The sequence below is a fragment of the Triticum aestivum genome, chromosome 3D (assembly GCF_018294505.1).
Source record: "Triticum aestivum cultivar Chinese Spring chromosome 3D, IWGSC CS RefSeq v2.1, whole genome shotgun sequence".
NCBI lineage: Eukaryota > Viridiplantae > Streptophyta > Magnoliopsida > Poales > Poaceae > Triticum > Triticum aestivum.
This window is the reverse complement of record NC_057802.1, coordinates 596,635,653-596,652,989: the sequence shown is the minus strand read 5'-3', so window position 1 is coordinate 596,652,989 and position 17,337 is coordinate 596,635,653. Positions and strand designations below refer to the sequence as shown.

At 47.2% G+C, this 17,337-nt stretch overlaps 1 protein-coding gene across 1 annotated transcript; it reads left to right on the top strand.

Moving 5' to 3' along the window:
• The first annotated feature begins 1,498 nt into the window (after nucleotides 1–1,498).
• On the top strand, nucleotides 1,499–4,524 carry LOC123080798 (uncharacterized). The gene has a single exon (XM_044503750.1). The coding sequence runs from the start codon at nucleotides 1,578–1,580 to the stop codon at nucleotides 4,305–4,307; it is 2,730 nt and encodes a 909-aa protein (XP_044359685.1). The 5' UTR covers nucleotides 1,499–1,577; the 3' UTR covers nucleotides 4,308–4,524.
• Nucleotides 4,525–17,337: the final 12,813 nt, after the last annotated feature.

Here is a 17,337-nt window from a genome sequence, read left to right as displayed (position 1 = left end):
TCACACGAAACGAATATATCTAGATGTGTTTGGGTGCTAGATACATCCATTTCAGCGACAAGTAACATGTATCAAAGAGAGTAGAAAAATTCTAGGATTATATCCTCGCAGCTGGGAGGTTGTAAAATCGCAATTGAGGGTATCTGCACCGATGATCTCCACCAACTCTCCTTTCGTTGCGCTTTTGAGTAGATAATGATTGGATCAAACCTTGTGTGCATCTTCATACTGGTCCTGGGCATGCCCGTAGTATGGAAATTTTTTGTTTTCTGCTGTGTTACCCTACAATTTGACCTAGAGATGGATGGATTGTGAGATTTGACAAGTTTTGCCTTCTTTTACTTAAATCTGGCCAGTTCTTAGGCAGATTTAGGATACCATATTTCATAGAGATGAGATTTATTCTCTCGACATTTCAGGGGTTCAAGTTTCAGTTCACTAGGAGGTGCGCTAATGCAGCTGCTCATGCTGCGCTAAGAGAGGTTGTTGTTCAAGGTCCTGGTACTTGTGATTTTCTTGTAATTCCTGATCATCTGATTGTTCCTGTTGAATTGGATATGAACTCGCCTATTATATAGAATAAAGTGCCTAGAGAGGGCGAATTCTCAAGAAAAAACAAAATTTGCTCGCTAACGTTACGTTGTTTCCTGGGCTACCTCATTGGCTATAATGTCAACACACATTGTGGTTTTTGGAAGCTACCAGAACTTTTCGTCCAGTTTTGGGAATGTCCTAGAAGTTTCTTTTTTCTTTCTTCTTTGGCTTTTCTGGTTTTTCATTTTCTGTTTTCTTTCCTTCTCATCTGTATCCCTTTCTTCATTTTCTTATTTAAATTTTGGAAGCATTTTACAAATTAGAATTTTTTTTAATTTGTGAACATTTTTGCAATTCATGAATATTTTTCAAATCCACAACAATTTTTCAAATTCGTGATTAATATTTACATCCGTGGACATATTTTTTCAATCTGGTGAACCTTTTTTTTAACATTTTCAAACACTTTTTAAATATGCAAACATATTTTGAATTCACTAATTTTTCAAATTCGTGAACAAAAATTCACAATGATCTACTGTATAAATACAAATCTAATTATAAATCCAACTTAATTAAGTTTAACTTGGGACAATCTAAGAACTTTCAGTACTTTGAAAAAAGGGAATACGTGTGAAGCATCCTTGGTTACTCCACTATTATTTTTGTTTTCGAAAAGGTTACCCCGTTAATTAACTTGAGTATGATTATGGGCAGGGCTCGTCAATGAAAACGAAAGGCCGGGTTCACTGACCGTTGACGTTTACTTTGAAAAACCAGGACAAGATAAGTGCGTGGACCCATTGGCCATTCCATTATGCTTCTCACCACTAAACACATTTTTTCTTCGATATTTCCTCCCAACTTTCCACTAGACACATTTTTTCTTCGTTATTTCCTCCCAACTTTTCTTCGATACATGCAAGTTGCCAACAAACAAGTCAGCCATTCCACATCGCAGCACTGCAGCGTCCACTTCACCCTGCAGTTTTCTACTGGTAGTCTAGTACTCCCTCGGGTAAGTACGTAGTACGTACTAACACATGGCCATGGCCGGGCTAACAAGCTCAACCAACCAACCAAGAATGGCGCCGCCACCAGGGAGGAATCCCAGCATGCACACGTACCACCTCTGCTTGTGCTTCCTTCTCCTTGCGTCCACCGCCACCCTCTCGGCCGCTGTCACCGCTTCCTCTTACTCCATCGCCTGCCCATCCCTGCCCCCCGCCAACGACCGCCACACCGACGCTGACGACGCCCTTTCCCTCACCCGCTCCTTCCAGATCTCCGCCGGCCAGTTTTCCGGTGGCGCCGCCGGCCTGTTTCCCCCTGAAGATGATGATCTCTACAATGACCGCTCGTTTGCTTTTTTCCCACACGGCATCTCCCGCACCGAAGACCCGGCTCTCCTCCACCTCACCGCCACATTCACCCTCACCGGTGGACGCCGCGACAATTACAGCTTCCCTGCGTCCGTCTCCTTCGTCCTCGACGGGCACTACTCCTCGGCCTCTCTGCAGCTCTGCATGGTCGGGATGGGCACCGAGCGCGCCAAGGACGGCTCCCTCAAGCACTACCCCGACGTCGCCCTCCGCCTCCGCGTCCCGAATCCTCCCAGCCTCGCTGATCCCTTTGTGACCGGCAGTCTGGAGGGCGGCTCCGGCCTTGGGACTTTCCGCCTCGTCGCGTACGCCGAGGGCGACGACTACAAGTACGGCTCCGACCGCACGGCCTGCAGCCTCAGGCCACCGAAGCACCCGGACAGGGAGTCGCTCCGGATGCTCGGCGGCGACAACTCTGCGTGCAGCCACCTGACCCAACAACTCATGACCTCGTACAGACTAGAGCACGGCGGCGCTCAGCTTCCCCGGATGCGCGTGAACCAGATGCGCTGCACCACGGACGGCGCGGCCGTACACGTCCGCGCATATGCGGTTCTCTCGAACGACACCGGGTCGTCCGAGAGGCGCCGGTACTACCGCCGCCGACGACGCTTCTTGGTACGTGAGGAAGCCGTCGTGGCCGACGGGCACTGGGACTCGGATCGGCGCATGCTCTGCCTCACGGCGTGCCGGGTTCCGCTGCCGGTGCTGTCGTCTGCTCCGGCGGTGCGAGAGCACGGATGCGGGATCGGGATGAGCTTCTGGTTCCCGGCCATATGGACGATGCGGGAGCGGAGCATCGTGTCCGGGATGCTCTGGAACTCGACCAACGCCGGCTCTGGACTGATCCACGGCATGATAACAGCGTCGAGCATGGACGACCAAAGAAGCTCTACCAATCTCTCCGACGTGAAGTACAGCTACAACGCCACGGTGCTCGGGGAGGCCAGGAAGCACTACCTGGAAATCAGCATGGGGAAGAAGAAGATCACGGGGTCACACCCGTTCCCTGACTTTAACTGTACTGTCAGTGACTTTGCGTTTCGTTTCGACGGGCTGGACATCTGGGGTGGAGAAGCCTACCCAGTCACAATCGGCTCAGTGATGCTCGCCGGCGAGAGGCTGGCCGCCGATGACGCCTTCTTCCAGCACACTGTGGCCGTGGAAGACAAAGAGCCGGCTCTGCTGAATGTCAGCTACACCATACGCTACACTGCTCCACCTGATAACTGGGTGCGTCCTACCAATATGTTAAACTACTCAGTTGGCTATGAGAAGAGAAAGATCTCAGCAGAAGGTGTTTATGATCCCAACAGGGGCATCCTGTGCATGGTCGGCTGCAAGGAGCACAACGGCTCGACGGACTGCCATACACTGGTAACGGTGCAGTTCGCCTCCCTCGATTCCAAGGCGCAAGGGCATGGCACGGGGGTGATCAGTAGTCTCAGAGACAAGACGGACCGCCTCTTCTTCGAGAAGGTCGACTTCACCTCCTATGGTATGTACTCCTCACAAGTGTTTGAGGCCATATCGAGGATGGACATGGAGAGTGTCCTCCTGCTGGCCTCCACCACGCTGTCGTGCGTCTTCATCATCCTGCAGATCCTCCACACAAAGAGGAACCCAGAGGCGGCTGCGGCGACATCGATCACCATGCTCACCGTGGTCACCATGGGGTATCTCGCCCCTCTCGCGCTCAACTCTGAGGCCCTGTTTGCAAGCAGGAGGAGCCAGTACTATGACTTCTACTACTCCACGAGCCGGAGGCTAGAGATGAACGAGGTCATGATGAGGGCGCCTACGCTGATCGCCTTCATGCTGCAGCTGTGCCTTCTTCAGCTGGCGTGGTCAGGCCGCCGCACATCCACCGTGTCCGAGAGGACCGTGTTGTGGATATGTCTACCATTGTACGCTCTCGGAGGGGCCTTCGCCGCCATAATCCGCGGGATCAACGCCCGTGCCATGAGCGGCGACCCGTCAATGATCAGCACGGGTGAAGGGCCGGCGACGATCTGGGAGGACCTTGTGTCGTACGCTGGGCTGATACTGGATGGCTTCCTCCTCCCGCAGGTCATCCTAAACGCATCCTTAGGAAAATCCAGAGTTGGGGTGATCTCACCATGGTTCTACATAGGGGGCACCATGGTCCGTGTGGCGCCTCATGTGTACGATGTGGTCAGAGCCCATGTCTACACGCCAAGCATGCGCTCCTCTCACCTGTACGCGAGCCCCCGCGGTGACCTCTTCAGCATCGTGTGGGACGTGGTTATACCTTGCGGGGCAGTGCTGCTGGCCTTGTTGTTGTTCTTGCAGCAGCGGCTCGGAGGCACCGCATCGCTTCCTGCGCAGAGGAGGAGATCGGGTGGATATGAAATGGTCTCTAACATTTAACATAAGACAGGTGAGTTCTCCTTCAAGGAAACAAAGGATGCAATTGTGGTTGATGGATAACATGTACTCTCTTCGTCCCAAAATAAATTAGTGTAAAATTAATATGAAGTTGTACTAAATTAGTGACACTTATTGTTGGATTGAAAGCAAAGTATGTATCTTATGTGTCATGGAAGGTTTGTACATTTGCATTTCAATATGAGATATTACTTTTTTTATTTCAAGAATACAAGGAATACACGCACATGCGCACAGACGAAGTAGAATGGCGCCTAATAAAAATAAGGGAGAGTAAATGATGGGGACAAATAACGATTTAACGTGGTAACCACGGCAAAGCCAAGTAATTGTGGTATCTCCTACTACTGGTATGATCGCTAGCTAAGTTTGTAACTACTGTTGCTTCCGAAAAGGACATCTGACCCCAAGGTGGTACGTATCCTATAAAAATTGTCACAATCATTAACAGGAATATGATAACTCCAACACTGAACAAATTCCCTAGGACTGCTATAACTCGCATGATATGAACCACGAAAAATATGAAGCCAGCTGGCCATGTTGTGTGCCGGACATCTTCGGTGTGAAACCGGACATTTTGGATATGTGAAATGGATTGTTTTCATGTGTGTAACTAATTATTTCATATATATGAAATAATTTTACAAAGCAAAACACTTTTTGTTTTATGAAAGTGCTTTAAAAGATAACTGCAATATATTAAACAAACATTAGCTCAAATATATCATTTTTTAATGAAACCAGTGATTTGAAATAAGTGAAATCAGTGAAACATGTTTTAAATTTGAAATGAAAGGAAACAGTTTTATGTATTGACTTAATCAAGTGTTTTTGAAATACTTGAAATATTTTTTAAATGAGTGAAATGTGCATATTAAAATACTGAATTTTGAACGAGTAAAATTATATTTTTTGAAACCAGTGAAACAGTAAAAATTAAAACTAGTTCAAATGTATCCTTCATTGAGCTTGTTCTGAAGATCTTCTCCCTACGAATTATAATGTATAAAAAATAAAAAACGAAGCTATGGTTCAGAAGATATCTATCATCCAAATTTTTACTATCAAATTAAAGAAGTCGTTTGCATAGGGGAGAGAGAATACTTTGTAAGAGCATGGCTAATAGAAACGCCGGCTACTAGCTCTATACCGGTGCCATGTCAGCAATAGCCTCTATAGTAAAAGTCTGGTGTAATAAGCTGGCTTTATACGAGCTGTTAGATGGCTAGGGTAATCAATGTTTGCATGCATCTACTACTCCTATAAAAGCAAGAAATGGCGGAGAACCATTTTATCCCATCCATCAAATCCTACGATCTTATGATCTACATCGCCCCAACACACTAAACTCGTTTTATGTTTTAATTACCCACCATGCCATTAGCCCCTAACCTCTCCCAACTCTTTCATCAGAAGGAAAAAAAACGCCGGCTTCCGCTCTCCTCTCCCGAACACGCCGCCTCGGTAGTTAGCAACCACGCCCCAATAATCTCTGCCACCGCCGGCCCTCACCCCCCCAAAACCCAGCCCCGCTGCCCTGCACCTCACACTCGATCTCCCTCCCCGTGCCTGGTGGTTTCCTCGATCTTTTTTGTGTCTTTTGTTTTGTTTAGATGAATTGAGGATGCACAAGAGCTTGCGGTTCAACACAATTATAAGTGGATTTTTGTATGTTTCTTAGTTAATTTTTTAACCAATAACTGGACAATCCCAGATTCATGACCACGGAGCAAATAGTTAGCAATTGTAATTTGAATTTTCTCAGTATATATCCAAGCAATTTTGTCAGAACGACTATATATGCTCAGATTTTTCAAAAGGTATTTTCGGTGAATGACTACAATTGGTTAATTATTTTCAATATGAAAGCATTTTGGAATATTTTATTTGTAATGGTGTGTATTCTGAAGGCCAACCTGGGCCCCAACCGCTTTCGTTTACATGTTGACAAGCCCTTTGATATGAGATAGAGAGGATATTCCTATGGTTAAATGTTAGGGCATAAATTATTGACCTTTGTTTGGTAAGAAAAGATGTTGACTCATAGTTTCCCTTTTTCCAGATTAATGCCAATTTTGTAAAGAATCTGAAGATGTGGGCATAAGCCATGAAGGATTCAGGAGGTACAAGAAAGGTTTTACCTTTATTACTTTATGCAAGTTTTACTTTGTGCTCCTGTATTGAATTCTGTAATCTTATGAAACCGGCGATACTTCCAATTCAGATCACAAATATTGGGCAGCTGGTCTTTAAGGCAATTTAAAAAGTGAAGGAGCATCAATATAATTTTTTTGTTGCTTCCATCACAGGTTTATCTTTGACGACAAGCTCTTTATTAGGCAACGTAGTCTGGCGGATGTCTCTTACATGGCTAATTTAACTTTATATTTGTTCTATGCCTATATTTTTATTAGCAACAACAATGAAGGCTGACATCTGATCGAGGATGCTTCTGCTAGAGACATAGTGTGGGACATTTAAGATGTACATCACATATAGGAGAGTCGAGAAATGCACATAACCTCAAGTTATATTTTCTACTGCAACCAGAAATATGAAATAAAATGTGTCGTAATTCTTTCACTCATCGAGGTTGCTAGGTGCCAAAAACAATAGCTATAAAAAGTAACAACGGAAACCTGGAACTATTATATTTCTTTGATGGATGACAGTTTCATATGAGGAAAACAAATCAGGTGCTTTTCTTCTATCTCTAATTTGTATAAGGTGCAGATTCTATGGAAGTTTTGTATAATTTGATTGCTACAGAACCTGCTGTATGAGTTTATTGCCACATAATAGTTCTCGGTTCTATCTGCTCATATAATTTATACTCTTATGTATGGTTTGTTTTACTATCTTTGTGGACTGCAGATAACTATCTCTGTTTTTCATTCGTGACAATAATGCTTGAAAATTAATTAATATTCCAAATAAACCATGTTACTCATGTATAGGCCATATTTTTTTACAGATTACCGGATGGTAGTCAGTTTTGTGGGTAACATGAATTATTGTACTTTCTTTTCCAGCTTTTTGTTTGGAATCAAATTCAGTACCGTCACTGCTAAGTATAATGAGCAACGCAACAATTTCTAAATCTTTATTTATTTGGTGCTTTATAGGATGGTTTCAGTCAGATGATGACATGAGATTATTGTATCTTGTTGTTCGTGAGGTTTCGTATGTCTGAATGTTGTTGTTTCTTGCATTGTATTTGCATGAACATTTCCATTTGTTCAGGCTGGATGCCAACGACATCCTGGCTTTGGTTGCAGTGCCCAAAACCTGTGGATTTTCTATCATTCTATTTACATGAACTCGGTTTTCATATGTCTTCCCTTGTTCTTTGTTGACATTCAACTAACTTGGCTGTCTATTTGCTAGAAATGGTTGAAGATGGGAGACTTGCCTATTGGTTTAGATTAAATGATATGCTTTCCCCTTTGTCAGAAAGGAGTGTGAATTGGATTTATGTTACCGCAGGTCGCAACTGCGTAAGTTGTTCTTTCTATAGTTCTGTGTGGGGTACACGTTTGTTTTGAAAATACATATGGAAAAATAGTATGCAATTTAATTCATATTGCTTTTGTAGGTCAGTGTAATTTACATGTTACAGTTATTTCAAGGTCTGCTGTTGTGTCCTTCATTATTCTTCATTTTGTGCAATGCGTCAAAACAACAATTCAGATTGCTCTGGATGAAACACATCTTATCTTTACTAGCATTGCACTTACTAGAGCATTAGGCTATCTGTGGCACATAAAATATTTTTTGGTTTGACCGTTGGTGAAGTCCTCTAGAACTTTTCATCCAGGTGGTGGAATCAGTACAGGAAGCAAACTAAGGTTCATATTTGTAGAAATGATATCATCGGGATGAGTTTGTATAATATCGGAACTCACATTAATTCTCTTATACTTAGGCCTTGACCCTTGAGTACAAGTATTCATGTAGGACATCTTGAATCAACAATTTCACTCATGTTTGGTCGGGCAAGTTCTTTCTTTGCATGGTTACACATTGATAAACTATTCACTAGGTCATATGGCAATAAATTGAATTCAAATCTTTATTGGGCAGAAATAGTTGACTTATTTAACCAACTTTCATGCGCCCATTATTCAAGTATGTCGATATGCATTTTCTTCTTTAGGCCTGAAACTTTATACATAAAAACTGATATTGGCCAAAGTTACTTTAAAAGAATTGTGCCAGTATGTGATTTAAATATACTGGAAGAAAATTTCACTTATTTTTCAGGTTTTAGTAACCCTTTTTTGTTGGTTGTTGTCAGTATGGCTAAATTGGTACTTGGGTTGCTGTACAGGCACATCTTATTTCAACCACTATCTATAGTTTCAGCTTATTAACTAATGAATTTACCTTGGAAAGTGTGGGTACCAGGTCATATAATGCATATAATTTTGGTTGTTTTTCGTTGTTGTTGTTTTCTTACACTGACAGTAGGTACTATTATATACGGCAATGTGAGAAATGCTTGTGAAGTGTCTTTCCCTTTAGTGATTTACTGTAGAAGTAGAAGTATTATTGATCTCCTATGTTGAGCGTCCACAAATGAGCATTTAAACTCAGTGATGAATCTGGATGAAGAGGAAGCAGATAACATAATCTCAATGAAGATATTTCAATGGAGGCAAGATAGTGTTGTACAATTGATTTTCTTAGTAGAGCAATCGCAAATTGTATTGCTTGATTTTTATATTCTCTTTTCAATGTGTTTTTATGTATTATTGGTTTGGAATAGATGATATCTCACAATCAAGTTTGAAGTTACTCTAAAAAATGATAACATGGTTGGGCATTGTTGTCCAGTTCCATTTTCTCCATATTTATGCTACCTTTATTTGTGGTTGTATTCCGTTTACCATTTTTATTCATTCATATTACATTTATTGCTCATAGTCTGTTCAACGAGCAATATTGGACCATATAAACATGGATCTAATTCTGGGTATACTACTTCTCATTGTAGACCAAATGACATGATTATAGCGGGCCACATATGGTGACTATTATTTTCAAGCTTGGTGAGTGTGCTGCTTGATCTTTAAATGCATGTGAGTTGTAGTAGGTGTATCATTGAAAAGAGTGTTAGTCGAGACGTGCATTGCACGTGCAAGCTTACTAGTGTGGAGAAAGGAAAAGGCGGTTGATTGGACAGTGAGATGCAGGGGATTGGGAGCAGTGGCGCTATCGCTCGCTTCAGGCTGCAAGCGGGCAGAACTTTCTCGCTTCTTGTGTTGCAGCCGGGCGCTTTGTCAAGCGCCCATTCCCTTCTCTCTCTTGCCTTTACCCTCCTCCAGCTCAGAAGTTTGCTGAGGTGGGACCCTTTGTAGCATGCTGAATAGGATTATTATACCTGCTCTAATGCATGTTGCGGTGTACATGCACAGTTTCTCCTGTAAAAGAGCTGCACATTAGACTACGCACAGTGGAAGTAATATAGGTAGTAACATCACACAATGGAAGTAATATAGGTAGTAACATACACAGTGGAGTATCAAGATAAGGTAGATGATGTGGCAAGCAATAAATGAAGAAAGAGAGAAAAGTAATAATATAGCTAGTTACTATTAGGCTGGTCACAGTGGGGAGTAACTTAGACTACTGTCATGCATATATCAGTAGTCTAAAGTACTACCTTCATAATGCAAAGTAACATAATAGTAGTATCATAGATGACTTCATTTATTAGCTCGTAGACTCGTCTTGGAAAGCGCTATGTTACAGTAACATATTATGTTACCACCTCTCATTAATTACTTGCCACATAAGCAGAATTTTCTCGAAGTGCGCTATGTTACTAGCTAAGTTACCCCCACTATGACCAGCCTTAGTACTCTCTCCGTTCCATAATATAGTGCCTATAGATTTTTACAAAAGTCAAACATTACAAGCTTTGACCATGTTTACAGAGAAAAGTACGTAGGTACATCTAGAATACCAAATGCACATCATTGGATAAATCGTGAGTTATATTTTCAGAATGTACATATTTGGTATTGTAGATGTAGATGGTTTTTTCTATATACTTGGTCAAAGTTGGCAAAGTTTAACTTTTACCAAAATCTATAGGCACTACATTGTGGAATGGAGGGAGTATGAGTAACATCACACATATCAAGACAAGATGTGTCTATAGCCTAATAAATGAAGTGTGGCATTAGTATATGTTACTTTCCACTATAGAGGTAGTAACATAGACTCATGTTACTAGTCTATATTACTATCCATTGTTGCTAGTCTTAATGAGGTCCACTCTATGTTTTGTTAGTCCTGACAGATGTACTATTCACCTGGTACAAGAGGGAATTAGTTTACAAGTTTAGAGCAACTCTAGCAGACCCCGCAAAACGCCGGCACGCAAAACGCGTTTGCAGTTTGCGCAAAACCGCTTTTGCGGGCCGGCGCGGGCTGGCACAGATGCAGACCCCCCAAACGGATCTGTAAAAAAGTATATTCGCGGAATATGCTTTTTTACGGGTCGGCTATGCGGGTTCTGCTCGGGCACCAACGCAACGACCCGCAAACAGAAAAACTGCAAATCTGGAATTTGACATAGGGTTTCACAAACAAGTTCAAATTCAAATGACATAAACAGTTTGCGCGCAAATAAAAGCGAAGTTCATTAAGCAAAAGAGGTCATGCAAAGGTTTGCGCCCATGTCCGGCATCATCTTGGGGGTCGATCTTCACTCCGCGCCATGGAGTCCATCTTGAAGTTCATCGGCGCCACCGTAGCTACCTCCGTCGCTTGTTCCAACTCCTGCACCGAAATCATCCACATTGCCACCATATGGAGCAGAGAAAACATCACCGGAACTGGCACACGGACCGGCCGAGGCGACCATTCTCCTCTTCAAGATCTCTCTCTTTGCCATATCATGCCATGTTTTGGTGACGTCGTCCATGTCATTGCGGTTCATTGACATGATCTTTTTCTCTTCGGCGAGCAACAATGACATCGATTTGTTTTCAGAGGCGCGTGCTTTTCTCTCCTCAATGGCAGCTCTGCGCAGCCCCTCTTCCTTGAGCATTTGTCATTTTTCTTGCTTCTCTTTTGCCTTCTTCTCGGCCAACTCTTTCTTGATCTCCAACGACTTCAACAACATCAACTCGTTTGATTGCACCATGGCATCAATCTTCTCCCTCAAGCTCGATGCTTCTTGCTCTCTCTTCATCTTCTCTTTAGTCTTCTTGTCGCCATCGGGCTTGTGCAAATTTCTTGGGCCATCATCATCCTCATCTTCATCCATGTTTGTAAATGAGCCTCTCTTTGGTGGGGATTCTTTGTCGATCAACTTCCACTTCTCGCACTTTTGGAGCAAATCCCAACAATGCTCTAATTTAAAGAATTTTCCTTCCGAAGCTTCCATGTCCTTGTATCAATGTTGAGCAATCTTGTCCTGCACAATGTGAACAAAGTGATGCAATCATTTCTCATGATACATTATGATGATGCACAACTTGAACAAAGGCAAACAAACTCACATAGTCGGACTCCACGGTGCCATTTGGAGGTGCATTGCGTACTTGCTCCAAGCAAGCTGCCCAACGGCTGCACATAGGCTTGATGTTCTCCCAACGACCTTGAAGCGACCGAAATGTGCGTGGAGTCCTATTGGAGTAGTTTTTCATAATGCAGAAGTATTGATCTTCGATCCTTTGCCAATATCTCTTAGAGGTTTGAGAAGTACCCGTGCATGCATCAAGAGACACCGCACTCCATGCTTTGATCAAAGCTTGATCTTCCAAGATCGTGTAGTTCTTCGATCTTTGGCTTTTCCTAGTTTTTGCTTGTGAATGCTCAAACGCTTCCGCTTCGATCTCCTCCAACTCGTTCGCACAACCATGATCGTCCACGCCGCCCTCCGTTTCATGGTAGTCGACTGGTTCGAAAGGGGCTTGGTCAATGTCAACCGCGTTCCTGTCCAACAAGTTCACGAACTCGGTTGTTGCATTGTTCGAACCACTGCTATAGCGAACGATAACAAGTCACGAGCTATCGAGAACAATGGCAAAAAATGAAAGAGAATCGCCGAGGACCGAAGAGATATACCTTCCGGCCATTTCGTCGAACACCTCGCTCGCGGTTGGAGCGGCACCGTTGAACGGCATCGCCGGAGCACCTCCTTGCGGGGGGGGGGGGGGGGGGGGGGGGGGTGGAGTGAGAGGTTGAAGAAGATGGCTTCCTTGAAGTCGGAACCTTCCTCCGCTTTGCGCCCGCGGCCTTGCCGGCCTTCTCCGCTGCCGGCCGGGATCACACTGCGGCATTGGCGCCCGGAGCGCGGGCCATCGCGGCAGGGGCAGCCGGATTCCCGCCCTGCACAACCACCTTGCCCTGCCGCTTGCGGGCAGGCGCGGCGTGTGCTTGGGCGACGGCGGCGGGGCCAACATGGCCGGGAGCGAGATCCGCCCGTGGGGAAGGGGCGTGCGCGACCTCGACGGTGACGGGGGACAGCATGGGGTCGTCCATGGCGGCGAGGGACGGCCGGGGAGGAGCAGCCGGAGCTTGCCGGGGGGGGGGGGGGGGGGGGGGGGGGGGGGAAGGCAATGGTGGCGGAGGGTGCGGGGAGCGGGAAAGGGCGCGCGAAAATGTCCCTCCTGCCAAATCTCGCGCCGGATAGGGGTTGAGCTCGGGTCGGCCTCCCAACCCGTGAAGATAGAGGTTGGGGAGAAGATTTGCCGCGCCCCGCAAAATTTTTACGGGCCGGTGCGGGATGCGGGGTCTGATCGTGCAGATTTTTTGACCCGACCCGCAATTTGACGGTTATTTTGCGGGGCAGGGCGTTTTGCGGGGTCCGCTAGAGTTGCTCTTATACCAAGTCAGGGATCTTGAGGAAAGTGACGAATGGTAGATTGCCAACAGGTGGACTTTGCTAGACACAAGGACGGACGCGTTTTTACAGGCTTCATGGAGTGTCACATGTGGCATCATTTGATTGGGATAAGGGAAGGAAGGGCCCCACCATTCCTAAAATTCAGGAGGATGGAGAAGTTAATTAGCACTAAAAACCCGTTCTTTGTCTGTAAGTGTAGGATTATTGTCAACCGGTACATACTGGTGCCGGTAAATTTATGGGATTATGCGGCTTGTGTTATCTCTTTGTAAGCCGCCCAGACTTCGTTGACCAAAAATGATCTGAAATTTGCTGCATTTATGTCCGGCTTGTGTTCGAATCTTTAGGCCGCCCGGCCTCGGTGTACCGCGCAAAAGGCACAGTCTGCCTTTGTTTCGCTTTGTTTCTACGCATATCCAGCCGGACTTGGACACGACAAGGATTCTGATTCCTCCATTATATATCTGAACACGGCGGGGATCAGCCTAGCAAGAAGTGAACTTGACTGGATGGCGGCGGCTCTCCAGAACATGCCGTGGCTGGCGGCGGCAGCGACCGAGTGCCGGCTCGGAGGGCAAGGGGCCGCCAAAATAAAGACCAACCCGGATGTCATGCCAGCCGCCCGTGCACCGTCCGCATCCACGGCGACCTTGTCGTCAGCTACGAGCAGCGCGATGTGGGGGGCTTCAAGGTGCCGAGGCTCGTGCACGAGGACCCGGCCCAGGCGTTCGACCAAGCGTTCCACCTCCCCGACCCCGCCCCTTCTTCCGGAGCTACTCGTCGTGCCACGAGACCCTCCACCAGATGTTCATGCAGACCCCCGTCGTCCGCGATTTCGACCTGGCCGCGGACAACTGGGAACACGGGTTCCTGCCCCACGTCATGGGCGGGCTCATCGTTGGCAGGTTAACATTTGCAAGTGCCGGCGCGACATCGACCAGCACGGGAGCGTCTCCCGGGCGGTGCACCGCGACCTCGACATGTCCATCAGCGTGTCCGTGACGGCCGTCTACAACGAGCCCAGGGCGCTGCTGCTCGCGTGCGAGGAGGCCGTCGCCGCTGCTCAGTGTGCCCAGGCTGTCGAGTGCTGCTGCTGCTGCTGCTGCTGCATATGTATGGTGGATTTTGCGTCGGTTGTGGCGGCAGCCGACACCGTGAGGCTGCCCGTGCTCTCATGCCTTCCACACCCGGTGCCTCATACCGTGGTTCTACAAGGCGGCGACGTGCCCAATGTGCCGTCACGATTTGTCCGGGTACCTCACTGACGCCACCCACACCCCGAAGGGGAGCTTTCCAGGTCTCCGTGCATGATCCTTCCTCCATTGTACGTCGTTGGAAGAAAGAAGACCCACATGTGAAACTATATCTTATCGTTTTCACAAGACAAAGAAGGCTCAAGATATTGATGCAGAGGCCGAGGGCTCTGTGTGTGCATCACTCGATGCAGAGGCCGAGGGTGTTTCACCTTTTTTTCGGAGAAAAACAAGACAAAGGCTCAAGATATTGATGTAGCTTGCCTTATTGCCTAGTTCCGGCGTGTTGTATGTTTTGCAACTTAAATTAATTAAATACTAGCTTTGTTATAAATCAAACTTGTAAATATTTGATCAAGGCCTTCAACGAATATATCTTGATATCAACAATCATCAAACATATAGTTTTTTGATTAATCTGAAAACACTAATTTGAAGTTACAGATGTTGACATATTTTTTTTCCCAAATACGCAAAGGTTGCGTATCATTCCATTGATAGAAGAAAAAGAAGATTCAGTACAGGGGGTACAACACATGACACGAACGCAGACAGGTGTGAACATGGTGCCCGGAGCAGAGAGACAAGGGATGCTCGGCCCAAACAGAAGATACATCACAGCTAAACCCACCAGACCCGAGCCAATAGCGGCGCTACCAAAACCAACGAGAACTACAACATCGTCCGAGCCAGAACCGGAGACACCGCGAGCGAGCAAGATAGTGCCTTCAAGAAGGAGAACGCTGCCGAGACTCCGTCACTATCCGGTACGGGAGACCCGGACCTAGGGTTTCCCCCGAGCTCGAAGAGGGGCCCAACTAAAGAAAGCCTTGGCAGCGCCTCCAAGGAGGAAAACGACACCCGCGGGCGCCATCGCTACCGGCACCGGCGAGCCGAGCAGGGATTTCTCCCTGGCCTAAAGTTGAGCAATCCCATAGCCGCCGAATCCGGGATCGAAGATGGGAGGCCAACGCTGGTTGGAATCACCGACTCATGGGGGTTGGTGGGGCTGCACCTGCCGCAGGAGGGTGGCACCACCTCTACACCCAAGGGCACAAGATCTGGCAAAAGGGGAGGCTTTGAGGCGTAAATGGTAGGGCGGGCGACGAGGCGAACCACGCGGGAGGGTCTTGCCGCGACGGCGTCCAGCAACGCCGGCAAGCACGGACTGGAAGCACGCAGATCCAAGCTGCCGTGGCCTTGACCGTCGGGATCACGGCGAGCCAGGTAGGCTGGAAGGGGCGCAGCTACCCGGTCGCCGCGCCGGAGCAGCCCGGTGGAGAATGCCAGCAGCGAGGGACACCGGAGAGACGCGGGCCTGTAGCCGCCGGGGCCGGAACACCAGCAAAGACCCACCGCGAGGGGTCCCGACCAAGCCACGACCGCGTACACGTCGCCGCCTCCGCACGAGAGCCATCACCGTTGCTTGGGGAGGGGGAGGGCCGCCGGAGACGAGGGGGCTGCCTGCACGAGAGGGCAGGCCGCGAACGCCCCGCAACCGGCCGTCGCCGTAGACTGCAGGCTCGAGCAGCAGCTGGAGTGGGAGCAAGGCCCGAGAATCGCCGGAAAACGACCGGGTCGTGGGCAGAGAGGGAGGCGCGAGGGGAGGGGCGTCCGTGACGGCCGAGGATGGCGGGGCAGGGGGGCCGCGGCCGGCCGGCGACGCGCGGGGCCAGGCCGCCCCGGGGTGGCCGGATCTGGCCCCGCCGGACCAGCAGGGGAGGGTGCCGCCGCGGCTGGACGGGGTGGCGGGCGGAGTGTCGGGGGGCGTTGGGGGCGCGAGGGCCCCGATCCGCCCCGCCGCCACCTTTGTGGGGTCCGGCCCGGCTTCGCCGGAAATTGGAAGGGATGTTGACATATTTTATCTACAGGGCTTTGTCAATTCTAAAGATTGACGTAGGATAGCTATTAATTCAACTGATTCGGATCGGAGTGACTACCTAACTTTTATGCACTCACCCGTTATCCCTCGCGCCACTGCTTCAGTCCCCCTTCTCCATTAATGCAGGCTATCGACCAGCCTCTCAAGGTATTGAGTTTAGCTCAAAGACCGGTTCGATCGCAAGAGACTAATACGTGCGCATAAAACTTTAGGAAAACCCCCGAAAACAAAACATTATGAAGAGGCACACATCGTGCCTCTATTTTATTTTATATATTTTCACAACTCTCACTAACTGGTTACAGGGTGCATGTGTAAAAATACACAATAACCAGGCTTGCTACATGACTCAATCCTAGATATGGACTCACCAAAGACTCACGGTCGCTGGTTACCGCGTCACTACATGATTCAGCTCGATCTCCTCGGTGAGGCATGCAAATAGCCACCCATCATCTTGTCTTCACGCATGGTCTTCGCCCACGATGACACGCTGCACTGGACAATCCTTCAACAATCCCACACTTCAACTACAACGGATACCCTATAAAACCAAGTGTTGGGTTTAGCTTAAGGACTGATGCCATGAAGAAAGATGAACACACGTCCATGGAAACATGAGCAAAAAACACGTCTCTTCCTTTTATGCTTCTGTTTAAAGGTAATATCACTAGTGGTGCTTAAACTTGTCACCAATGTTCACTTTACTGTCTAAACTTGAAAAATACGCCGAGCTGATTTAGAACTTGGCACAAGCGGGCAAATACGGTGGTCCAATCCACAGACGTATATTGTGCAATTTTTTTTTTGCATGGTAAAATACGTGTCTCATTTATACATATGTCATAAGGATCATAGTACAAGCCACATACATACCGACCTGACAAACTGAAAAGACAGCAGAACGCTAATCTTTGCACACAGGAACACCAGCCAAGAAGTAAAATTGCAAACAAGACTGAAGAATCCTCTGAGCTTGACAACAACGTCCTTCACCTGCCTCTGGCACCA

What these genes read in the sequence shown, in the direction of transcription:
- LOC123080798 (XM_044503750.1), top strand. Translation starts at nt 1,578, where the DNA reads ATGGCCATGGCCGGGCTAACAAGCTCAACCAACCAACCAAGAATGGCG.